Source organism: Poecilia reticulata, chromosome 2 (genome assembly GCF_904066995.2).
Source record: "Poecilia reticulata chromosome 2, P_reticulata-male-v2, whole genome shotgun sequence".
Classification (NCBI taxonomy): Eukaryota; Metazoa; Chordata; class Actinopteri; order Cyprinodontiformes; family Poeciliidae; genus Poecilia; species Poecilia reticulata.
The window spans coordinates 1,765,059-1,792,775 of NC_088831.1; the positions used below are offsets into that span (position 1 = coordinate 1,765,059).

Below are 27,717 nucleotides of genomic sequence, written 5' to 3' on the forward strand. Positions count from 1 at the left end.
GGGCAAAGAGATGTTGGAGTTGTAAATTCTGTCCAAATGTGCAACATCTAAGCAACATCATGCTTAGACATTATTCCCAAACCATGCTTGAGAATACTGAATTAAAGCATAAGTATTCCATTTGAGGAACACTTATGTATTGGGAATAGTTTATAGACTTGACATCTACAAAGAGAATAAATCTGAACTAACATAACAGAGCAACTACAACATGCTGCCACCATGAGTGGCAACAATTCTAGAGAGAAAGCAAAAGTTTTATTCTTTTGCTGACATACTGTTTAGAGAAAAATAAGAAAGTTCACATGTTTTGGAAACGCTATGAGTATATTGAAAAATACAAGGAATTTTGTTTCAAAATGAGACATCATTTGAACACAGGAAGGAAAACTGGCAGATTTTGCTTGAAAAATGTATCTTTGAATAGATTTTTTTTAGCCATACACATTGTTTCTGTCAAATTTTTGAAGTAAATTAATTTTCTCACTTAACAAATAAAGCAAATTCAAGTAATCAGTAGTTGGAAAAAAAAAAAAATTAAAGAAACGTCATAATTATTATTATGATTATTATGACAAGAAAAAAAGAACGCAAAACACGTAGGAAAATTTGTTAATTTGTGGATGTAGATGTAGTTTGATGTCTTTATATAATACTGAATCAAGCTAATATTTTACCAGCTGATGTGCCAAATAATATACAAAACATACAGAAATGATAAACAATGGAAAATACATGTTGACAGTATATTTTGAATAAATGAATGGCTTATTTTATATGTTATGTTCTTATTGTGCACAGAATACAGTAAAATGAATAAAGCAATGCTAACCAGTTATCTAGGTGAACAGGTTTACAGCAAATTATGTGCATATGGCAACTAATAACTAACGGTAGCATGTTGCTATCACCTCTTGCTTTAAACATGTAAAAGTGAAACCAATGTTAATTGCACCAAAATATATTGACCCTTTGCAAATATGTCACCTGATCACACTGAGGCACCATGATGGACATTGGAAGTGAGAGACTAGAAAATTGAAGGGAGTAACTAAAATTGTTTCCCAAGATGTATTGCCAGTACATTTATGACTTCTACTTTTTCAAGTCAGACTAATTTGTCTGTGGAAGTAACAGACCTGGTTGGGGCTTATAGACAGCGGTATTTATAAAAGTTGGAAAGAGCTAGCACTTAGAAACCGACCCATACTTTCTCCCTCCTGACATGCTTGCTGATTCGATCAAATCACCATCTTTGCCTGAATTCACACCACAATATTTACACCATTATGTCATAACAGTGCTTTCCTTCCACCAGAACAGACTTAAAAGCAATCAGAAGTCTAGATGGTTACCAATATTGTTTGTACATGGTAGGCTACATGATGGTGGGGCATTTTTTGGATATTTACTAATTATTACACACATGCATTGTCTAATATTTCATTGAATCTTACTAGACTTACTTGCTTATTAAGTTTACAAATGTAATAATAATAATCAATTTAATTTATAATGCACTTTTCATTAATAAAAATTTCAAAGTGCTACATGGTGCATCTAAAAACAAATAAAATCAACAATAAAAAAAAGACAATCATTTAAAAGTGGAGTAGGCTTATCTAAAAAGATAAGTTTTCAAGCCAGTTTTAAAATCGAACAATAATTGTGGGGCTCTCAAATAGTCCAGGAGAGAGTTCCATAAATGTTAAGTCTGCTAACCTTGAAAAACTTATTTGATGCAAACCCGCAAATGCACAGAGGGCTGAAAGTCCTTACAATTGACGTCATTGTCCATTGTTGTCTTGTTTCCGCTTCAAAAGGTATACAATAAAGTGATAAGTTTGGTTTGCATCCATATCTGTTTATGCAGCCAACAATGTATGACCTTTTTATAGTGAAATCAACTAAATAAAAGTCATATTAGGCTATCAACTATGTTTTTTGACAAGCTTTAAAGGAACTGACATATACATCCTTTGGATGTCTGTCATGGCAGAATGGGACACTTTCTGAAAAGTGTAACACAACATGCAAAGGGTCAATATTTTCTACTCTAGGCACCTGACACCCGGAAGCACTGAGTTTTTCCTACATATATTCCCTAATATTGGCCTACAAACACTGAGTCTTGGATACTTTTCCCTTTTAATGTATGACAATGGCCTCTACTTATTACATCAAGTACAGTAAGTGTCCAGAAAATGTGGAATGGACATACTGACCAGCATAAAGTCCTGCTGCCTGGTCTGATGGCAGCTCTACGTGGACAGTGTCTCCTTTTCTCAGTGGGAGTACAGCGCTTCCTGAAGCCTGATCAAGGAAACCCTTTTTGTACTCGTCATAAGTGTACATTATTGGCTCACTGTTCTTCATCAGAGCCACCCAAACGTTGCCTCCCTTGCAGTGGATGTGGTAAGCAAAATAATAGATTCCTGGTATAGTACATGTAAAAATACCATTTTGTGGATTGTAGTCCTGATTTCCATTGTGGAGAAGTTTGTCAAATGTGATTGGGGAACCTACTAGAGGGAATGGATTTGTCAGTTTTGAGGTGAATGCAGGAATCTGCTGCTTGGTTCCACTAATCTCGACTCCATTGCCTGGCTTTTTGTGACCTTGTCCATTGTAGGGGCCTGTGTGAGGGAGGAATTGAATAATGTCAAAAGATTCAGCAGGTATTCCTGGAGGGCCGGGAGGACCTGGAGGACCGGGTTGTCCAGGAAGTCCAGGAGGACCGCTGGGACCAGGGTTTCCTTGAGGGCCAATTTCACCAGGGGTTCCTGGGGTCCCATTACCAGGATAACCAGGGGTACCTGTTGGTCCCGTTTCACCTTTTTGTCCTGGACGACCAGGAGGTCCAATTGGTCCCCCTGGTCCTGTAAGTCCAGGAATCCCCTGTGGACCTGGTTGGCCCTTGTTTCCAGACTCTCCTCCCTCTCCTCTTGGTCCTTGTAATCCTGCAGCACCAGGGGCACCAGGTAAACCTCTAGCCCCAGCTTGTCCTTTTGGCCCTATTGGCCCTTGGAATCCTCTTTGTCCCGGTTGTCCACCCTCTCCTGGCCTACCTGGCTGTCCTGAAAGACCAGGAGGTCCAGTTTCACCCTTCATTCCAAGATTTCCTCTAGGGCCAAATGTGCCATCTTCTCCCTTGTGTCCTGGGAAGCCAAGACTACCAGGAGGCCCGGTGGGCCCTGGTGCACCGGGTATTCCTGTCAAACCAGTTAGACCAATAACTCCAGGTTGACCTACTTGACCTCTGACACCTTTTGGGCCTGGTTGTCCTGGAAGACCAGCATGTCCCTTGTGACCCTTAGGCCCTGGAAATCCTGTTTTACCATAACCTGTCAAGCCTGGTGGTCCAATTAAACCAGGAGGCCCTGGTTCGCCTTTTCCTCCAGAGAACCCTGGTAACCCTCTAACACCATCTTTTCCTGGTTTTCCTATTCCTGGTACGCCTGGAAGTCCTGGTTGGCCTCTTTGACCTGGTGCTCCTACTAGCCCTGCTTCTCCAGGAGGACCTGGTTTTCCTGGAAATCCTGGTTGTCCAGGTACACCATTCAGACCAGGTTTGCCATTGCCCGGGAGGCCCACTTGTCCAGGTGGACCAGGTTGCCCACCAGGTCCATTTACACCTGGAAAACCAGGCAGACCAAGCCCTTTATCGCCTTTTAGACCTTGAGGGCCAGGAAACCCAGGTGGACCATTTTGGCCAGGTTCTCCTGGTTGCCCTGGCAGTCCTGGTAACCCCTGGCCTCCTGATTTTGAAATTCCAGGGAGTCCAGTGGGACCTGGGAGTCCTGGAGGCCCAGGAAGTCCTGTTGGCCCTTGACCACCAATTGGTCCAAGATCCCCTTTTGCTCCTGGTAATCCATTGCCTCCAGGTTTTCCAGGCAATCCTGGGATTCCAGGTTTTCCATTTCCCCTGTATCCCTGAGGACCAGGGGGACCTGGCTTTCCTGGTGATCCAGGAATCCCCTGTCCTGGAAGCCCAGAGGGGCCTTGTGGACCTGGTGGGCCCACTGGTCCAGGGGGGCCTTCGATGCCTTGATGTCTGTCTGTGAAACCTTTCCCACCAGGAACAGGAAGAGGACCTTTAGATCCCCTTGGAAAGGTTTGTCCTGTGAATAAGTGAAAACAGACATACATGATCATGATGTAATGACTGAATAAAAAATGAATTAATAAATTACTTCAATATTTTTTATTAAATATTAATAGAGCACTACAATTTGTGTTATTATTTGGAATATGGGTATTTCTTGATCTTAATGTGAATTAACTTTTAAAAATAAACCCAAAATCAAGCAAATATCCATGAGATGTGTGTGTGGTGTGTAACACACCAATATATCAATAGAAAAATGGATGGATGAATAAATAACTGATGTCCCAATACCAAACTTTGTGGAACACCACACGCTACTTTATTCCGATTCTGTCTAGTATATTGTTAAAAAAGGATAAAGCTTCCATGTCAATGGAGTAATTTTTGTTTATCTAGTGTAAAACATCACCTTTGCCTTTTGTCAATGGTCTCGTTTTTCCAATTTGCAAAGGCACTGGCAGTTGTGGAGCGTCTTTTCTGTACTGAGACAGTGACGGGATCCCTTCGCTGAAAGGTGAATGTGGCATCTCGTTCCCCAGGAACTGCTGCTGAGGAAAGTCATCGCTGTACTGTGGGATGGGCTGAAGCTGCTGCTGAGGTGGCAGCTTTGGTCCATAATATTCTCCCCCATCAGCTGTGTTCATTACATATGGCTGGAGTAGAAAGACGACATGGCAGAAGAAACGGAGAGGTACAGCCATAATTTTCTGTGGAGAAAGAGGAAAAAAAGACAGTTTTGGCAGGTCTTTTTTTTCTCCAAATAAAAACAAATTCTATTTTGTACAAAAATTTACAGGAACATGTCCAAGATGTTATTAGAACCACAAGTGTCAAACAAAAAGAAAATCTCTATTCTACCAGGATGTGAATTCCCCTTTTTCCTTGTGTACCTTGAGGATTTAGACAATGCATACACACATAAAACAATCTAATTAGTGCTGTGAATTGGTGAACATGATCTTTAATCATTTAAACGTGTTTGCATTTGAGGAATCCGCTAAGTGATGCCAAGAGTGCTCTGTGAGATAAACATGAATCCATGTTTTCTCTCCAGCTTTAGCGTTTAATTAGAATCAGTGGCGCAAAAAGTGGGTATGCAGCGCATGCAACGCATAGGGGCGCAGCACCAGAAGGGGCGCCAAAACCTCGTCTGGAGGGGGCGGCGTGCCGATGATGTTTTCCCCTACACTTCAGCTCGCCTTACGCTCCTTCACCTCGCGCACATAACGAGGTAAATGTAGCGAGTTTTACTTTTCACGTATCGTCGCCCCGGGAAGGGGGGTGCCGATTTATGTTTTTGCATCCACCTGAATAATGTGTAGTTGCGCCACTGACTAGAATGAAGCTGAACTATGGAGATCAAAGGATTTTGATTGCTGCAGTAATTGTAGTAAGATTTGCTTACATATCTGCGAAGCAATTATTTAAAATACACAATCACCATAATAGAGAAAAAGTAACCAGCACTGAGGATGAAGGGTTCCTGTGCGAGATCCTCTTCATTGACATTTCTGAATAATAGATGGATGAGGGATTTTTTTTGTTTTGTTATGTACATGTTTAGCAAATATCATGAAGTCTATTCTGATAGTAAGTACATCTTCTTTTCTTTATTATTTTTGTCACAAATACATTTATATAATTGGTAAAATTTGAAGGCACTCACAAAAAAATGCCCACGTTGCCCTTCCTCTCAGGAATATTTGAGGATATTAGCAAAATCTATTAAAAATATATTTTTTCTAATAATATTATGTTGTAGTAGGTATGATGGACTGATCCTGTCAAAATTTGGAACAACGGTAGAAATAAATTAATGCCTCAATTAAGTTATTAATGTGCCAGTTTTTGCATCCAAGAAATAAAAAAAATATTAATTTGACCAACTTATTTGATAATATATTCTCACATAGATTCATATTTCAACATGATCAATTCAACATTATCACTATGATTTAGTTTTTCATTTTGTTTTATTAATTATTTTCTTTTTAATTTTCATATTTTGTATTTACTTCATAATATTTTTTTATTATACTCTTAACCTATGCAACTGAATCGAGCTCAGGAACAATGTGGTTAGAGCAGATGTCATATTTGAAAATGTGAGAAGAGCTTGTAAATGTTGCCATTGTTAATCATGTAACTCACTCCTGAATGCAAACTGACATTAAAATTACTCGACCAGTAGGGCGAATAATGTCGGATCCGAAATGTTGGATTAACTGACAAAAACATGCCAAGTTTTATAGATAAACGTGATCCCATATATATCTCATGGATATATTTGGCCCACAAGACACCTTACTGGGTCACAAAAGTGACTATGCAACTTAGTATCACACAATGAGGTTTTTCATGTTGCCAAAAAGCGCATGGTTGCAGGAAATATTTAGCCAAACATCTTTTTCGAACCAGAGCGTGATTCATAAGTTCTGAGATTTTAAATTCAAGAGGATGTTACACAAAGAGACACTTTGTGTAACATCCTCTTGATGTTACACAAAGAGGATGTTGAGTCCCAGAGTTCAAAGCTCTGGGACTCAAACAAGCTGTATTTATCTCCTGCGGGTGACTGGCGAACACATTTCGTGAGGCAACAGGGCAACAATCAGCACATACTAGTCTTTCTGATCTACATGCATAAAAAACCCCACAACAATAAGCCCATATACGTATCTTAAACACAGGTTGGTAAGCAGTTTCTGTTTAAGAACTTCCTGTCTGGCTTCCTGTCACCTACAGAATTCAGTACAAAATTGCTCTCATTACCCATCAGTGTTTAAACGGAACCCCACCGGATTATCTGAAGGACCTTCTCATTCCACATTCATCCACCAGATCTCTACAATCACAAGACTGCAACTTCCTCCATCTTCCTCGATCCAGATTAAGGATCATGGGTGATCGGGCATTCGCTGAGGCTGCCCCCCGTCTCTGAAACTCTCTCCTGGATTCTCTCGCAACCACTGGTTGACTTCAAAAGAGGCTTAAAGACTTTTCTATTTAAGCAAGCCTATTCTGCCTCCACATGATTTTTATGATGCTGATTTTATCTTTGACTTTAGTTGTACTGTGTAGCACTTTGAGATTTTTCCTAATGAAAAGTGCGGTACAAATTAAATTGATTATTATTATTATTATTATTATTATTACTATTATTATTATTATTATTATTATTATTATTATTATTATTATTATTACTATTATTATTATTATTATTATAAGAAGCACAAATCTATTGTCATGTTGAAGAAACCAGATTGAGTTGGGTGGATGGGGGCATAAATACCACAACCAGGAAATCTTCAAAATCTGAAACATTAGCATAAAAGCCAAACTATATTAATGAAGAACATTACTGTCGTTCAAGTGCAACTTACGTTAGTTAACATTAGGGTCGCTTCACAGGCTGGAACTAAAAATACATTCAACTTAACCTTCCTTTGGCACCTTTCTTCACCTTTTGTCTTTCTCTACTTCAGACTACGCCCTCTAGTTTTCCTTCACTCCTGAGAACTGTGCAGTGCAGCGCAGCACAGAGCAGTCAGCATTACAGGCAGGCAGGAACTAACCCCAGACAAGACCTACCTCCACCCAAATAAGACCAGTCCGTTTATTCTGACACTGTCGTTTTCTAGACACCTGAACTCACCATCTCTCTTTTTCACATTCCAGTGCTCCGGTGATTCAAATTGCAGACTTTCCCCAGAACCTTATTGTTAATCATTATTTTATGTTTACAATAAACTTATTTGACTGATTTCTGTTCTCTTCCTGGTGTTCTGCATGTGGGTTAAGAAATTAAGACTCCATCATGACATACAGGTAAAATCGTTTTTTTGTTTTACGGTAGAATTTCGGCAACCCCAGCTGCTGGCGTTTGTTTTTTTTTGGGGGGGGGGGGGGGGGATTTTTTAACAGTGCAGCTTGACCTGGCAGAACAAATGTTATGTTTTATCTTTTTATGAGTCTATTTCATTGAAAATTCTATAACATCGTCTTTTGCTTGATGACGGTCCCATGCAGCAAAAAGTCTTGGCCCGCAGTGATCACCTCATCCTGTGAACTTCTTTGCCAACGCTTCCAACCGCAGCCGGTTGGGCTTTGTGACGAGCTAATACTCTTTTATCACCTCCAACTTGGCTTTGAGAACAATCAGGTTTCCATTCCCCTTCGTGTTCTCCTGCTGACTGATTCCAGATGGGCTGCTTCAATAAACAAACGATAAGAAGCAGGGGCATGTCATCACTTTACAGCAGTGGTCTCCAACCTTTTTACTACCGCGGACCGGTCTGCTGAATGTGACAGGTAGCCAATCAAAAAGCGCGGTGACGTAAGAACAGAGGGGAATCCCAAACAGCTGACATATCGCGCAACTGAGTCCGGTGGATATCGGAGATGATATGTGGAAATGTTTATTATTAAATCTAAAGGTCATTATTATATTTGTTCAGTTAAAAATGTTAACTATGAAAAAACATATTCACCTCCAAATCAATAGTGCAGCAAATAGAGCGGCTGCTCCCGTCGTCTTTTATCCACCGCCTTTTCTTTTTATTACTTCTTTTATTCAAATGACTCCACAAACTATCACTATTGCTTCTACATCGTCATCCGTGTTTGGTTATTCTAAATTCCCGCTATGTTGGGGGTTTTACTGGATTATCCTCTGGAATCGGGATGTTCGTGACTGGAATCAGTTCGTGTTGCTCCTGCCGTGCAGCTGGAGACATGAACCAATCGAACCTGTTGGACTTTTATCAGCTCTGTGATCACAGAGGTTTGGAGAATCGGCCGACAATTCTTAAATCTTTCTGTCTAAACCAGACTTAAGACTCAAGCTCTACTCCTCTCCTCTCGACCGCAGCCCAAACGCTCTGACTCTGGTCGCTATGGTAACGTTTACATATCCCTTCAAAATAAGATACAGATGCGCCACAAAAAACGAACATTTTACTTTCGTGAAAACTTTAACTCACGATAATGACTAATGGGAGCCCTGAGCTTGTTTCTCTGCAACGAGATGGTCCCATCAGGGAGTGATGAGAGACAATGACACCCGAAGTGTTGCTTATATCCACAGCCTGCTTGGTCTCTATGTGGCGAAGCAGCTTGAAGCTTCATTGCCTCATTAGCAGCCGGTCGCCGCATGTTACGCAGAGCGGCTTGTAATGTGGGACTCACCTACCGGTCCGGGATAAATCCATTCTCCTGTCTCTTCTCTGAGCCTTTTCCCCTTTGCAAAGAAACTTTCCAAAGACATCTGATCTGTTTCTTACTCATTTTGCTGCTTGTGGCCTGAGTGTTGGCCCGCAAGTAACCGAGAGAATCCGGTTAAAGGATTTTCAAAATAAAAGATCATCCAGACTCAAATAATACATAAAACGGAAATATTTCACTATTTCTTGCGCAGCCCGGTACCAATTGGACCGGGGGTTGCGGACCACTGCTTTACAGGATTGGCTTCAGATTTCACATCATTTTGCAAAAGGAAGGTAAGTTGTTGCACCTTTTTATATTCAGAAATCATAACTTTTTGCCAAGGCAGTTTGCACAAAAGAATCCACCAATCAGGTGACAGCAGCATGCTGAAAAATAAACCTATTTAAATCAAGAAATCCCTCCATATGTGATGCCATGATAGAGAGCGTTCATTTTATAGCGTTAACACCGGTGCTGTAAGCGGTCCGGTATGAAACGGGGGTGATAGAACAATGGTACCACAGCACTTTCAAATTTTAATAATCAGAATGCAGAAATTGTTTCCGTTGTTTTAAAAGGTTTATGTCAGTCTGCCTTTTCCCCATCGATACGCTTCCCGACCGCCCTGCACCTTAGGGGGTTAAAAAAAAAGATGTTCACATTGGCAAAACTCTGAAACAGGAGAAGCAGGACATAAAACGGAGAGACGAACTAGATTTGAATTATGACAAAAACAGAGAATCCGACGCTGAACAGTGAAAAATCAACACATGATGTGAAAACATGACGATTAGGCGGCGCAGCAGGTGATGAGTGAAGATTACTGGTGGTCAATAAATCATAAAATAAATCTAGCAACTGGAAAGAAACTAAGTATCCACCTTAGTTTATTTCCAGTTGCTAGATTTATTAGTATTATCCTCTCTTGGCAATAAGCCAAGAGAGGATAATACTAATCAAATGAAACTAAATGGAAATGAATGAAGAACAAAATGCAAGAATAAACTAAGAAACTAAAGTAAATACAGAGGAATAAACTGGTATAGCAAGACCTTTAGAGCAATACTTAATACAGAGACTGTATGGCAAGAATAAACAGACACTATTTCCAGATAAAAGGTAAAATAATATTGTTGAAATGTCATGGGTTTGTTGAGACCACATCTAGTACTGAGAATAAATATATCTTTAAGACCATAACAGTACAGAACTGATCACTTATTTATATTTTTAATTAGATTTGATATATTTATTTCTTCAATATTATTTTTCATGTCAGTGTTAATGTCATGAGGCTGATGACTCCATGACACTTTCAATTTGACTCATTAGGATTTGATTAAGAACCAGATTTGTTCTTTGTAATTTCTGTCCAGTAAAACTATTAATCTATAATCAATAGACAGGTCTATATGAAGATATAATCCATGTTTCTGTCTCATATTTGTATGGCATTAAAAGGATCTGGAAGTTGTTTTTCCACTGAAAGCTCTGGTTTGCACAATAATGTGAGTGAAGTTTTATGGATGATACTCTGATGTCCCATTCTCCTGAAGGTAGCACAGAGCTGCACCACCAGAAACCAACAGAAACACTGAATAGAAGAAGAGTTATGATTAATGTAGTTACAGTTCTATCCATGGTTTAATGTTGCAGAGCTCAGTCGTTTGCAAATAGATCAAAGTTTAAACTGGCATGTTGAACATCTTTTATCTGGTCATTTTGTGGAATATTTAACAACTAGAAAATGACACAAAATAAGAATATTTTTTCCACTCTGATTGGCTGTTAGGCCTACAAATTTTAACTTGAATGTTCATTGCATTTGTCGTAGATGCCTGTGAAAATAATTTCTATTCCCATGACTTTTTTGTTCTCTGGGAAATTATTTTTGATGATAAATACAGAAACAAGCATAAAAATCAAAACATCTACAATAGTGATAGTAATATTAATAATAAAATAACAGTGAGGGCAAAGTAGTCTGCAAATTCTTTGGTGGGGGGCGGTGAGGGACCTGGATAAAGGCTAGGGGGGCGCTGGGCAGAGAAAGGTTGAGAAACACTGATCTAGACCAATACTACATTTCTTAGATTCATCATCATTATTTAGAAACTGTGGAGTACTCACTTTTAACCCAGAAAAGGAGTTAGATTAGTCACTCCAGCTTATTTTATGAGAAACTGTCGAGTACTAACTATTTAGATGCAGAGAAGAGAAGCCCAGAGGAAACTTCTGGATCAACATTGTTAGACTACTTTTTAGACTCCTGTTCTCCAAACCCAGAAATCGAATTAGACCACAGGATGCTTAGCAACCCCGAACAGGAGCACCTAGCTTACAGACTTTAGATCAACATCAGATTATTTTTCTTCTTTTGCTCTTTCCTTTGGTTTATTTTGTTTGTATTTCCTTTTAATTCCTGTAAAGCACTTTTTATGTCTTGTTGCTGAAAATGTGCTATAAAATTCCCTTTACCTTACAATGGATATTTCTATTTTTCTGATAATGACCTTTGTTTACTCAGTAAATATAAACCATAATAACTTTTAACCAGGTTTTCCTTCCATTTAACTTTCTGTTTAATGTTTTTACTTTGAAGAATCTCTCTATGAACTGTGGCTTCTTTGATAAAATTCCATTGTGGTGTATTGTCCCTATGGATGTAGGCAATAACTGCCTTAGATTTAAAGCTTAACATTTTTCAACTACTTGTTTTTCCTCCACTCAACTTTCCATTTATACATTTCAGTACAGCACTATGAAGAGCCAGCTTGTTCTCTTAGTTCCTTTTTATGGCAGTTGTGAGAGGCCATGACTGTGAGATCATAATAATTTTCAGACAAAACATTTTTTTTACACTTAACTTTATATTCAAATTCTTGAGAGTCAGGGTGTCAGTGATTGTCTGCTGGATGTGACTGTGTAAAACACACCTTTTCTAGTTGAAAAATATTATTATTGTTGTTGTTAATCCCCTGGAATAATCCTATTTTCTGAGAAAAGTGATTTTATTTTTCAATATCTGTAAGGCACTTTCATCAAAAATAAAATGAAATATACATTTGAAAAATATCACTGTATAATAAAGACAAGATCTTGGTGTCCAACTACTGTGATGTTCTAATATTATATTGAACTTGCACCAGAGGGCACCAAAGTCCATTTTAGAATTGTTTTATTTACTTCTAACAGGCAGAAAGACGTTAATAAAAATACTAAATTATTTCAAGAAATAAGGCCAGATTTGTGCTATTATTTCCACAATCCACAGCCACGTTCATCACAGGCTGCTTTTCTTTTCACCCTTTTCTCTCTTCATAGTTGACTTATCAACTACAAAGTAGTTCCATCACTTGAAATCCAATGTTGATTTCCTCTCATTCAACTTTCTTTCACTTCTGTATTCAGTTTCTTTGTATTAAGAAAGTTGAGCCTTCTGGACCAGATATTCAGTTCAAGAGTTTAAAAAGTAAAAGTCAGTAAGAAAGCATAAAGGAAAACCAGACAGTTTCTCTATCTATTCATCTATCTTCCATACAGTTTCTCTTTTTCTCTTGGAGCGCTAAGAACCAAGTCACCAAATGTCTAGCCACGACTTTCATCCCAGGCTCCCCCGCCCCCAAAAAAACTTAAATCATTTGGGAAAAAAATTTCCTGTTAGCCCTTGAATTCTGTCAAAACAGAGTATCTAATGTCTGTGGATAGCAGTTAATAGCAGCTTTGAGTTTTGCACACTCCGGTTTGAATGTTAGAGTTTATTTCTCATGACATGTTCCACTTTCTCACACAGCAGGAAGGAAAAGGCATCCCAGGCGAGTCTGCATTTTTGAGTCTTCAGTTTGACCGTCAGATTTTTTTTTTGTAGGGTGGTTTTGCCACATTCCTAATTTTTTCAGCTATTTTTCATATTTGCACTGACTCATAAGTGGAAAAACCCTCCAAATGAATGAAGATTTTTGTGAGCAATGAAAGTGTTTTGGCCAATAACCAGATCTTATAATTTATTCTATGCTAAAACCACACACTCCACTGGGGAATTTGGTGCTTTTAAACTGCAGAAATATATTTCCTGAACTGTGTGAATATGAGTCAAAACAGCTAATGCCTCAAGATGTGGAGGCATTAGATATTGAACATGGAGGAGCTCATGACTAGTTAGCTCTCTAATCTTTTCTTGAAATTTGTTTGGTGGCCCACACTGGTTTTATGAAAAACATTAGCAGAAATGGCCCCAGTTTGTAAAAACAGTTTCTTTGAATTTCCCTTGAGTATAGTGAAAGATATCATGTGCACTGCATCAGCTGGATGAAGTTTACCTCAACGCGGATCTCGCACGTCTCGTTTCACTCAAACTGGACACAGGCTGACCTGTATGGATATTTACATCAACCTCCTGTGAGGAATTATGTTTCTTTCCAGAGTTTTTGATGAAGGTAGGAGTTTAAACCCACCGCATTAGCTCTGGTTGTGCAGCTCTACGTGAACCGCAGGAATAACTTGTAGTCGCGCTTTCAGAGGTGCATTGAGCAAGCGGTGAGAATGATTTATATTTATGGACAAAGAATTTTATGTGGCTTTTCCATTTCAACATGCTGCCCAGCGCCTGCTCTGTCTGCACTGATAAAGTTTATGTCTGTGTTCCCGCTGGTTTGTTAGTGGTTAATGAACCAGCGCTAATCTCATCATGCAGGTTCAGCCCGGTGAGGAGCTTTCGCACTTGCCTCGCAGTCACGCATCACGCTGATTTTATATTATTTTATTATTATTTTTCCTACATAAAGCATCAAACCATACCAAATGCTTTGTCCATTTAGTCAACCAGTCAGTTAATGAGCGCAGCCGGAGGAAAATCTGAGAAACTTGTCTCATAAACACAACCAACCAAAATACTTTCTGTGTCCCCTTCTTACAAACTCAACAGACACGAAATGGAAGAGCTACTAGAGCCACATTAGCAGCATTTAAGTCAATCTCCCATTTGTTGCGCATCTGCAGCAGATTTAACTCATGCAGGGTCGGTCCAAGGCTGTATGAGGCCTAGAGCAGAATCTAACTTAGGGGCCCCTTTTGTTGCTAAAAACCATCAGCACCTCTAATAGCTTCTGTGTTCGATTTAATCTGGGAGAGGAGGAGTACCGTATTTTCTGGACTATAGAGCGCACCATACTATAAGCTGCAGCTACAAAAAAAAATAAAAATTAAAAACTGGAAATGTATATCTATAAGCCGCACCGGGCTATAAGCCGCTGGTATCTCCGCCGCTCTCGCTTTTCCATAAGGGCCCAGCAGAATGCAGCAAAGGGCTGTGTCCTAATAAATCTGCTGGATTTACTAAGGACATAACCCTCCATCTCCAACGCCGAACCACGGTTGGCTGCATGCCAAGCTTACATGCCAAGCTAGCATGTGCTTGTTCTAAATAAAAATTAACACTTTCTTCTTTGATTTCCAATTTTGACTTCCAATGATTGACTTCCTGCTAAAGAGCCCCCTGGTGGTTGAAGAAAAATACACAGAAAAGCCGCACCGGGCAAGCCGCGTGGTTCAAAGCATAGGAAAAAAAGTAGCAGCTTATGGTCCGAAAATACGGTAGTTTAATTGGCCAAACTAAAAAGCAATCAATTATAATCGCATTTTACTAATTTGTATTTGTGAACAAAGAGAGCTCAAACTCAAAGATTAAACTCACAGCATCAGATTGTTGCTATTGTAACAAAACAATCTAACTATAAAAATTGTTCTTTGAACTTTTACAAAGTTTACTTGCCAGCTTCTTAATATCTTACATGTCAAACAATTTAAAATCTTTTATTTATGTATGCTGAAACCATTAACTCAAATTTAGCAGCATTTATAATAAACAAATGTTACATTTATGTATTTGTGGTCTGTGATAAAATATTAGCATTTATGGGCCCCTGAAGCCTTGGGGGGTCTAATGAAGCCGCTGACTTAATTTGGATTAAACAGAAGTGCAAATAATTGATATTCATCTTAATTGTAGTTTTTGATTTGTTGTTTTTAAGACTAATTGTGGGTTTAAATAGCGTTTCACTGGCGATGTTTTCTCATAACATATAATTACCTAGTAATATTTTTTACCATTCCTGTCTATTTAACATCTTTTAATACAAAAACACGGTGGACCGCCTTGGCGTCGCGACCACCAGGCTTAGCACGTTTTCTGGGGGAAACCCTGCAAGTATGTATTTCAGCTGTTTAGGCTGGAGTTTTTGAATATTTTAGATAAAAACTACAAAAAATTTTAGATTTTTTTGTGTGTAGTTTTTCACGCCACAAAAGTTTCTTGAAACTGTTTTGCAGAATAAGGCTTATTCTGCAAGAAAATCTAAATAAATCAATGTTAAAACTGTTATTATTATATTAGCTTAGCAGTAGTGAGATTAATTCTTGCTTTTCATTTAAGCAAGAGCAATTAGCTCATGTTCTACAGTGTGGTTATAAAGTCAGTAAAAATTCAGTGTAAATATATACTATGGTATAAATCATTATACTACGAGAATTTCATACCCGCTCACGCCTACAAAACACTCAACACATCAGTTAGCACAGACTTAGACTGTTATAGTTTGACAACAATCTCTACTTGGCTTTTTGCAACTTTGTGATGAAGTGACACTGATGTTGTGTCCTTATAACGGTCCAACTATTAAGAGTTTTTATCCAGCAAGGCCTGATCGGTATTGTCACCAACCATTTGGTGACAATACGAAGACATACTTCTGCTCAACTTTGGAAACAAAACATCTGGCTATGGTTATCTAAACTGAGGGGAGAAAATTACAAAATATTATCTTTGTGTTTTTGTTTCTCATTTGGGGAGGCGCTATGTTGCATGAATCACATCTTTTCCAATCTAATCTTAACCAAACCACAAATACCCCAAAAGATTTCCCACATTTTAATCTGAATTCAGACACAGAGGGCATCAACAACGCAGCCTGACGGCAAGAGTGAAGCTCTCAGACCAGCAGTAATGGGCGTCTGATGGTGACACCTGTGTGAGTTGGATTCCCTCAAGTGGACTGGTGGTTTTGGGCACTGCCTGGGATTTTGTGTGCAGGGTCTGCACAGCAGGATGTTCCAACAAACACTAGTTGCATTGTGGAGGGATGTATTACGGTGTGATGAAACCCAACTGCAACATTTTGGTTAATCCAAAAGGCTAGCAACACTGAGCTAAACCTAAAGAACATAACCATGGTGCTTCTCAGGGTAGAAAGCAGCAAATAGAGAGCTTTATCAGACATTCATTCAAATGGCTTCAGAATATAAATATGAAAATATTGATGGTTTCCCAAGCTTTTCTACATCATGGCCCCTCAAACAGCTTTAGCATCCAGGCAGGGACCATCTTTTCTAACCCAAAGACAGTGCTACAAAACATAAAACATCAACGTCGAGAACGTTTTTTCTCACTCTTTTTCACTATTCAATAATTACAACATTCATTTGTCATGAATGCTGCGTCATACCTTCTAATTTTAGTCAGCTAGGAGTTCTTAAGGTTTCCATAGCAGAACTTTGGTCTTTTTCTTGTCAGAGACTTTTCCATTACGTTTATCAAGCTGCTATGCTAGCTTGAGGAGCGACGTAGCATTATAAGCCTGACTGGCAGCCAATCGGTAAAATGAGCATGGGAAATAATGTTTTAACTATTTTATCTTATATTTTATAATAATGACTGAAAAACAAACTGGATTTTATGATATAAATAAAATCCATCCATTTTCTTTACATCCTTCTCTCTAGTGGCCACACTAGGGGTGATGAAGGGGTGCTGGTGCCTATCTCCAGCGAACGCTTCGGGCGAGAGGCGGGGTTGCCAGTCTGTAAAGGACTCTAAAAATAAAAAAGGAAGGAAAGAAAGAAAATAAAGTAGGACAGAAAAGAGGATGATTTAAGAGCTAGAATGAGGCAGATACTAAAAAGTAATGCTGAGGTAGTTAAACGTTACCTTGAATTTGAGTGATTTTACTTTACATGCATGCCTCAACTCATTTGCATGTGTTTATGTAAATATTCTGTCCCCTGCAAGTTTGTATCATCGTGGATAAAGTCTTTTTTGGGTAATTTCAAAATTCATGACTGAAAAAAACCCAATTTGTTACAAGATCCGACTGCCAAAAACTGCCACTAAAAGCTAAAATATGATCCTCCCTCTTCCCGCTGTCCAGGTTGTTTTTCTGTTGAATAAGAGTTCATAAAAGTTATAACTCTGTCTAGTTAGGATTTTGGAGAAAACATAGTTTGTCATAAATCTGCAGTGATAGATAATATTTTATGGCAATGTTTTTGTTTTTAAAAAGTGATCCATAGAGCAATCGTTCATGCATAGAGTCCTCCAAAATTGTACTCTAAACAAGTTTAATTAAGCAAGTGTAAAATGTATTTGGTAAACTACTCAAGCACCGAGTAACTGATCATAACACCTGATTTAATAATCAAAATGTGTCCTCAGACATGGCTCGAAAAGCATTAGTGATGTGAACATTCTGATATTGTAAAGAATATTACTAAAATATTTATACAAATAAGGAGTTAGGTTTGGAGGCTGGTTCTAGATTAAGTTTACCACAATGGCCAGGATAGTCAGTGTTTTTTTCATGGCAACACTTAAAAAAGAATTAAATAAAAAACAGAGCAATATTTCATCATTTGATATAGTAATTGAGCCAAAGAGACACTTTTGTCTCTAGAGATCTAGGTTGCAGATCCCTGGCAAATGGAAAGAGTGATCCTATACAGCAGCTAAAAGTGCAACAATATAATTTTAAATTCATTGTTAAAGTAAAATTGTGAAGGTTACAAAAAAAACCCTGTTGGCCCCCATCTAGATCCGCCCCTGGGCTGCAGGTCTGTGTCTGACATTAATAATACATTAAATGACCACTGAACACTGAATTAATAAAATATGTCAACATTTCTTAATAAAACAAACAGAAAGCCCTAACAAATATTTTTAAAGTAGGAAATATTTATGTATTTACTGTTAATGACTGTTCCAGCGGGTCAGCAGTTCCTCTCCTGAAAAAAGGTTGACTTAGTTAACTCCATGCTGGACTGACTGATTGACTGGAAGTACCTCAATGTGACACAAGAATGGCCGCCACACTTTGTAAAATTTGTCCACAGAACCCCGCACAACATATCTCTGTTGTTCAACTTTGAGAATTGAAAGCAAGTCCTTAATCCATTGTTTATGGGAAGGAGGTGACTCTTTTTTCCATGATAGAAGTATGAGTCGACGAGCAACCAATGTGGAAAAGGCTACAGCTGAAGCTTGTCGGGTGGACACACAACATGTCCAAGGAACAACCCCAAATATTGCAGAAAGAGGGTTCGGCGGAATATTAATAATCCACGATTCCGACAGGGTCTTAAAGATCTCCAGAAGGTCTGCAGTTTTTGGCATTCCCAGAACATATGACCAAGAGTGCCTTTCTCGCTTTTACATCTTGGGCACGCCTCATCCAATCCTGGAAACAACTTTGCGAGTTTACTGTTTGACAAATGAAGTCTATGAACCACCTTAAATTGTATTAAACCATGTCTGATACATATTGATGAATCATGAATAAGCCTTGTTGCCTGCTGCCACTCTAACTCAGTTATTCTCAATCTCATCTCCAGCTGCCACTGTTCTTTAATTTTGTCTAATGAGGGTGCAGCCGCTGTATGAATTAATGCATATACCTTCGATGTGGCCCCTCTCTGCTTGGGGTCCACCTCCAGGCACTCGTCAATCCAACTGGAGGCTGGAGTCTGGAGCATCTGTGAGAAGTGTTTTTTAACAAAACTCCGCAACTGCAGATACCTAAAAAAGTTCGAAGAAGGTAGGCCAAATGATTTCTGCAGCTGTTGAAAGGACGCAAGATGCCCGTCTTTGAACAGGTCTCCTACAGTCCTTATCCCTTTATTTGCCCAGGCATGGAAAGCGGAGTCAATTAGAGAAGGAGGGAACAAAGCATTCATTGATATGGGAGCTGCTAGGAGACCTTGTTTTTGTTTGAAATGGATCCTAAGCTGTTCCCAGATCCTAATTACCCCCAAAGTAACTGGGTTAATTGTAATTAGTCGTTTATCTAGTGGCAGTGGCGAGCAAACAACTGAGGCCAACGAACCAGATTTACAAGAGTTTTGTTCCATCAGTGACCAAATGGGCACTGCCTCATTTTCTGCAGGCTTAAAGCAGAAACAAAGTTTAGAGACATTAGCAGCCCAATAAAAGTGCATATAATTAGGCAAGGCCAGTCCCCCCTCCTCTCATCGCCTCTCTAAAAACTCTTTTCTGATACGAGGAATCTTTTTATTCCAAATGTACATTGAGGTTATCTTGTCTAGCTTTTTAAAAAATGATTTAGGAATAAATATTGGAATTGCCTGAAAAAGGAATAACAATTTAGGCATTATAACCATTTTAACTGAATTTATCCTTCCTGCCAGAGACAGAGGGAGAGATGACCAGCATTCCATATCCTGCTTAAACTGATTGAAGGCAGTAACAAAGTTATGCTTGAATAGATCTTTATAATTTCTGGTTATGTTCACTCCTAAATACGTAAATTTGTCAGGACTCACTGTAAGCGGAAGAGAGTTTAGGGGCATCTTGTTGGCTTTATCATTGACAGGAAATATAAGGCATTTTGATCTATTAATCAAGTATCCCGATATCCTCCCAAATTCCTCAATGCATTTTATGGCTTTAGGCATGGATTTTTATGGCTTTAGGCATGGATCTACTTATTCCCATCACCCCTGGATCGTTCCTGAGTGCAACAGCTAGAAGTTCTATAGCTACGTTAAATAGCAGGGGGGATAAGGGGCATCCCTGTCTCGTCCCACGAGAAAGAGGAAAATAATCTGACACGATACTATTTGTCTGAACTGCAGCCAGTGGAGATCTATAAATAAGTTCTATCCATGAACGAAAACACGGCCCAAACCCAAAATGTTCAAGAGCCTTAACCAAATAACTATGTTCAATTCTATCAAATGCTTTGTGAGCATCTAATGACATGATGACCTCTGGCACAATATCTCTGCCTGGCAAATACATTATATTGAACAAACGACGAAGATTACTATAAAGTTGTCTGCCCTTCATGAACCCAGTTTGGTCCTGGTGAATAATCTTGTTGAGCACTTTCTCCAATCTGTCTGCCAGAATCCTAGTGAGTATTTTATAGTCACCACAGAGTAGGCTTATAGGACGGTAAGATTCGCATATGAGTGGATCTTTATCTTTTTTGAGCAATACGGATATATTAGTCTGTGTCATTGTAGGTGGAAGAGCCTTCTTTCTAAATGCTTCTGTATAGACGTTACATAGGTGGGGCAAAAGCTTAGCAGAGAAGCACCTGTAAAACTCGATCGGGAAGCCATCAGGGCCTGGAGACTTTCCCGTTCTCATTTTCCGAATTGCCTGGTCAAGTTCTACCAGTTGTATGTCCCCTTCAAATTGGTCCTGTCTGACTCTTGCAACGTAGGCAACCTCAAATGCTTGAAAAAGTTATGTATCATGTTTGGATCTGAACTGTCAGAAGAGTATAGTTCTTTATAAAATGACACAAACTACATATTGATCTTCTTTTGGTCCATGGTTATTTCCCCTCCCTCATCTTTGAGAGCTGAAATGAATCTTGCTGCAGTCTTTTGTTTTAACTGATGACTTAACATCCTACCTGGTCTTTCACCATGTTCAAAGTGTTGTTGATTCAGATTTAGCTGCATTTCTATCGCTTTTTCATTCATAATGAGATCGAATTCTGCTTGAAGGAGCGCTCTCTCTTCCCAGTGGATGTCTGAAGCTGCGGATGATTGACACTGGTCAATAGTTTTAAGCCTGTCACTAATTTCAGACATGCGTTGGAACTTATTTTTTTTGTCGTTTGCGCTGTAGGATATAATTTGCCCTCTAATGTATGCTTTAAATGTTTCCCACAGTGTTCCATGACTAATGTCCGGAGAGCTGTTGGTCTCAAAAAATACATCTATGTGAGTGTTAATGTAATCCACAAATTTTTGTTCTGTCAATAATCTGGCATTAAACCTCCAGTTTTTTCGAGGTGTTGTGTAGCCAGTGAAATGCATTTTCATTATAACAGGGCTGTGGTCTGAAATGACTATGGCTCCATAATGAACTGAAGCCACCATATGCATGAGTTTAAGGTCCAATAAGAAGTAGTCGATTCTTGAATAGGACTTGTGTGGGGGGGAGAAAAATGAAAACTTTTTCAAGGTTGGATTTTTAACTCTCCAAGGATCAGCTACGCCGTACGTCTGCATGAATGAGTTGATGCAATGAGCTGCTTTGTTGCTCAATTGGCCAGTCCTCTGTATGGGATTTGATCTATCAATAGAAGAGTCCAAAACACAATTAAAGTCCCCACCTATGATTACATTGTGCAAGTCCAAACATGGGAGAAGCGAAAACATGTTTTTAAAGAATTGCATATCGTCCCAATTTGGAGCATAAATATTAGCAAGAACAACAGGAATATTGAATAGATTACCTTGTACAATAATGAAGCGAACATCCCTATCTCTGATGACGGAAGTTTCTTCAAAAGAAACATCCCTGTGCAATAAGGATGGCTACCCCACGGCCTCTAGCATTAAAGTTAGAGTGATATACCTGGGTGAAACCTCCTTTTTTAAGCCTGTTATGTTCTTTGTTTAACAGATGCGTTTCTTGCAAATATGCTATCTTGGTCTTCAACTCATTAAGATGTATAAATACTTTGTTTCTTTTAATTATATTATTGAGACCCCTCACATTCCAACTGACCCATGCTACTCCTGGTTCAAACCTATTGCAAACACTCATATCTCTTTGAATTAATAGAGTTGTAAAGCCATCTTGTATATTTGTCAAATCCCGGTTCAGCATCACATGCAACAAAAGCAGCCAACCATGTAAAATAGAGAAAATACACTGAATATAATAATGGATGTGTGGAATTAAACAAACCAAAAAACATAATCAAAATCCTCAAACTCCATACCTCTTGGAACACATAAACTGACATACTCATGACCCCTCTCAAACAGATCCAAATTAAAACATTAAATCTCAGGAACGGGTAGGGGGAGAAGGGAGCACCATGTGAGCTTCCCACAGAATCCCGGTATTTACAGTTTCTACACCCAAAAGTGTATCCGCTTACCATGACAGCCTGGACCCGACTGGATCCCCATTGATTGAAAGAAAGAACAAAACCCTTCAACTGTGTAGCGGTCATGCTCGTCCGGCCAGGACAATACTCATTTCCCCTGAGAGAGCTTTGTGGATATGAACTCTTTTGCTTTTAAAGGGTCTTTGAAGCGATGCTCTTCACCCTCCGGGGTGGTGATCCTGAGCGTAGCTGGAAAAAGAAGGCCATACCGGACACGCTCAAGACCCTGCAGGAGAGACCTGACCTCGTTAAAAGCTGCACGTTGTTTACTGACAACCATGGTATAATCGGGGAGAACCAAAATCTTGTCGCCGTCCTTGGTGGTAAGTTGTTTACCCCCTGTTGCTTTCCTCCAAATAGCCTCCTTCTCGTTGAAGTAGTGGCATTTGATCATGATGGCTGATGGAGGCGCATTTCCGCCGACTGGTTTACTGCGCAGAGTGCGGTGTGCCCGGTCCAGGAGTGGAGTCGAAGCAAGCTGTAATGTCTCCTTCAGAAGTTCAGCCACAAAGCCTGACATAAGCTTCCCATCTTCGAGCCCCTCTTTTACACCCACGATACGCAGATTGCAACGACAAGATCTGGCCTCCAGGTCCTCGCAGCGAGTTTTCAGGGTTGCTAGCTCTTGTTTCATGGCCGATATGTGTAGACATAGCATAGATCGAATCCGAGTGGGCCGCAGCAGCAGTCTCAAGTTCCGCAACGCGCCCCATGGTGTCATCTATTTTGGATTCTATCTTTCCCAGTGCACTTTGTAATTCTTGAAGTTTATCTGTGTGTACCTTTGCCATAGTTGTTAGCGTGGCCATCAGTTCACCGCGCAGTCCACCAATAGCAGTCAGCAATAGCTTCCTGAGGTTCGACTTGGGGGTTACGTTGTTTGGGCATTTTGCTGGTGTATGCCTGCCTTTTTGCTCCCTTAAGTAGTAATGATCTTAGTCTAATGCAAGACCAGCGCTGAAATTGTATTTTTTGTGCCAAAATTGAGGGTCCAGTCGGAGCTCAGTTCAACGTGTCCTCACATGGCTCTGCTCAAACCGGAAGTCTCTGATTTTATTAGATCAGGGTTGCATATGACATCAATTTAGACAAATTTCATTATTGAAAATTGGGATGTGATGAGATCTTGATATATCATAATATTGAAACATTGAAATGTGACAACCATCTGATGAGCTCCAGCTAGTTGCAGTCAGCATGTGTTATCTGATGGAGATGTAAGAGAAGATGCCTCAACTGCTCTCAAATGATTTGTTTTGAGGCATTTTCGGTTTTAAGCAGAGCTGATAAAAGGCAACAGAGTGAAGGACGAGACATGAACAATAAGTAAACACAATTTCAGATGCTAGAGGCATAGCAACCACTGGTGCTGGTGTTGAGCGTTGAGCTACATCACAATCAGCACACGCTATCATTAGCAACTGGGAATGGTAACTACTGACCATGCACAGTTGAAATACTGTCCTAAGGTTTGTAGTTAAAAAAAAAAGACTTTATTCTGCTTTTTTGGTGATTTTTGCCACACTCAACGTTGACTGTGGCAAAAATCACCAAAAAAGCAGAATAAAGTCTGTTGAAGCTTTCTTCAAAGTAATATTAAAATCTCATGTCGTTCTCCATAATGTTTTCCATCTCATCTCAATTTTTTCTCTTTCCGCAGGTTTAGACACTTTAAGAGTGTTTATCATGGTGAAAGCAATAATGCACTGCTTGTGAAAGTAAATCCATTGGGCCTCACCTTGACACTCACATAGTAACTTTTAGTCACACACTGCCGAACATGATATGTTAGAAAAATAAAAATATAATAATAACAATAAACAACTACAGTCATGGCCAAAAGTTTTGAGAATGACAAATATTATATTTTCACATGATCTGCTGCCCTCTGGTTTTCATGTGTGTATGTCAGATGTTTTCATCACATACAGAAATACAATTGCAATCATATTAGGAGTAACAAAAGCTTTTATTGACAGAATGAGTTAAGTCAATATTTTCAGTGTTGACCCCTCTTCTTCAGGACCTCTGCAGTTCTCCCTGGCATGCTCTCAATCAACTTCTGGACCAAATCCTGACTGATAGCAGTCCATTCTTGAATAATCAATGCTAGCATTTTGTCAGAATTCCTAGGTTTTTGTTTGTCCACCCGTCTCTTGATGATTGATCTCAAGTTTTCAATGGGATTAAGATCTGGGGAGTTTCCAGGCCATGGACCCAAAATCTCTATGTTTTGATCCCTGGGCCACTTAGTTATCACCTTTGCTTTATGGCAAGGTGCTCCATCATGCTGGAAAAGGCATTGTTCATCACCAAACTGCTCTTGGACGGTTGGGAGAAGTTGCTCTCTGAGGACAATGTGGTACCATTCTTTATTCATGGCTGTGTTTTTAGGCAAGACTGTGAGAGAGTCGACTCTCTTGGCTGAGAAGCAACCCCACACATGAATGGTTTCAGGATGCTTTACAGTTGGCATGAGACAAGACTGGTGGTAGCGCTCACCTTGTCTTCTCCGAACAAGCTGTTTTCCAGATGTCCCAAACAATCGGAAAGGGGATTCATCAGAGAAAATGACTTTACCCCAGTCCTCAGCAGTCCACTCCCTGTACCTTTTGCAGCATATCAGTCTGTCCCCGAAGTTTTTTCTGGAGAGAAGTGGCTTCTTTGCTGCCCTCCTTGAGACCAGGCCTTGCTCCAAGAGTCTGCCTCACAGTGCGTGCAGATGCACTCACACCTGCCTGCTGCCATTCCTGAGCAAGCTCTGCACTGCTGGTAGCTAATCCCGCAGCTGAAACACTTTTAAGAGATGGTCCTGGCGCTTGCTGGTCTTTCTTGGGTGCCCTGGAGCCTTTTTGGCAACAATGGAACCTCTCTCCTTGACATTCTTGATGATGCGATAGATTGTTGACTGAGGTGCAATCTTTCTACCTGCGATACTCTTTCCTGTTAGGCCATTTTTGTGCAGTGCAATGATGACTGCACGTGTTTCTTTAGAGATAACCATGGTTCACAGAAGAGAAACAATGATGCCAAGCACCAGCCTCTTTTTAAAGTGTCCAGTGGTGTCATTCTTACTTAATCATGACGGATTGATCTTCAGCCCTGTCCTCATCAACACCCACACCTGTGTTAATGGAGCAATCACTGAAACGATGTTAGCTGGTCCTTTTAAGGCAGGGCTGCAATGAAGTTGAAATGTGTTTTGGGGGATAAAGTTAATTTTCTAGGCAAATATTGTACCCACATGAGGCCCCACACCAGCTGGGCAGATTCACAGGTTTCCCTAACCCCGCCAGAGCCCCAAATGCCGACCCCGTTTTAAAATTACAGAAATATAAATTCAAATCTACATCTTGTGCACAATAACTGTACTAATAACAGTATGTTTGCTCATCTATAAAATGAAAAGAGCAGCATTTAATAAGAAGCTGGAAAACTGGAGCTTGTGTGATGCCAGAACTCAAACTGCAGACGACGGAATGCAACCACCTTCAGGCAGTCTGATGAGCCTCAGAAATGCACAGTACCTGTGACCATGCTTAAACAGATTTCTTCACTGATCTAAAAGGAAACTGAACAAACATCCTTCAAGTTCCCCCAAAATCAAATGTTTCCTCTTGATAATAGGGTTTTTCCAATTCCTAGGTGGATTCTAAGAATCAAGTTGATAGGCAGTTGTAAAAAGAAATCAAACTTTTCATCACAATTCCAAATGGCACAAAAACATTTGCCACAAAACAACACTGAGTATCATCAAAAGCACAAAGTTAACCCAGTGACAAATGGTGGTGGCAGCAGAGAGGTTACATTTCTTGAGATAGAACATGGAATTTATGTAAGGACATAAACAGATTAAAGTCCGTGTTTACCCAAAACCTCTAGGTGTCTGGTAGAGAGCTGAAAATGAAAAGGGATTTCATTTTTTTTACAGATTCATGCTCTCTTCCAAAAAGGAAAGAGCGATGTAAAAGAATTGAGTTTAGAGCTCTGGAACAAATGTTCTTCACTTAGTCTCAGAAAAAAACAAAAAAAGGCTGAAAGCATCTTAAGAAACACAATGTTGTTGCTGAAGTAGAAGAAAGACTCGTTATTTGTGAATCCTAAGAATCGAGTTGCTTGACAGCTACAAGATCTCCAACAGTTAATGAAATATAAGTTTTTTTTTCCTTAAATATGATTTTTTGGCTTGGTGAAAACCTGAAAAAAATGTTCTTACAATCTTATGACCCAGAGCTTTCAGGTTTTATGTTCTATTGAAAAACTGTCAAGAAACTAATAACACTGTACAGTCTGTGAAGCTCATTACAGTAAAGCATGTTCTTCTGCTGGAACCAATATGAGTCAAAGAAATACCTCTATTCATAAGACTGTAAAGCCCAAACCCCCTGATGTTTTAACAGGGAAAAGAAGCAGAATTCAGGGTGGATTTTTCCACAAATCCTGTAATATCATCTAAAAGCAAAAAGAATTTAGCTCACAACTTAAATTGTTTTCCTCGAGTCTGCCTTGAAAATTAAATTCCTCTTAACGCTGCTAAAAACCAGAAACCAGTCGACATTTTTCCAGCAGTGTTGCTGACAGATGTGCGAAGCAAAAATCCCAAAATGTTAAGCCATTCCATTAACTTGTGCTGAATCCTGTCAAGATGCTGCACAGGACATTTATTTTAACAAACACAGTCCAGAGTTATTCTTCCCAGGTGGATCTCCTGGATTTTCATTCCTTTTTCTCTCTGCATGAATGTCATATATGATATGCAAAAGCTTCCACAACAAAGCGTTTCCTCTTTAGTCAGCTCTGTGTGATTAAATGTGTGATCTTTGATTTCAGAACAGCTTTTTAGTTATGAAAAATCTAAAAAGTAACTTTGTTTTCTAGGAATCAAACATCCAACTGAAAACATCCACAATGCACAATCCCATCCATGAGTGAAAGTGGTGACAGATGACCTACCTTTAACTGTGGCTGCAGCAGCGGAATTGGAAGTATCGTAGAGCTCAGAAGAGTTCGCTTTCCAGCAGCTCGGGTGAAATCTTTGGCTTTTATCTGGGTGGGTGGAGCAGAACACGCAGCGAGACGAGAAGCACTGGATCTGTACATGCAAGAGTAAAAGAAGAGGAAAACAAGAGGAAACCACCAGTGGAACATTATGTTTGCAGCAGTAGAGGCTGAGCAAAGGAGAATGAGGACGGGGGGGTGGGG

At 39.5% G+C, this 27,717-nt stretch overlaps 1 protein-coding gene across 1 annotated transcript; it reads right to left on the bottom strand.

The window, feature by feature from the left end:
- Nucleotides 1–101: 101 nt before the first annotated feature.
- On the bottom strand, nt 102–27,717 carry LOC103477666 (uncharacterized). Its single transcript, XM_008430924.3, has 3 exons — nt 27,469–27,717; nt 4,518–4,815; nt 102–4,121 (listed from the first exon to the last, which is right to left on the bottom strand). Exons 1-3 carry the CDS (start codon nt 27,661–27,663, stop codon nt 2,176–2,178), a joined length of 2,439 nt encoding a protein of 812 aa, XP_008429146.2. The 5' UTR covers nt 27,664–27,717; the 3' UTR covers nt 102–2,175.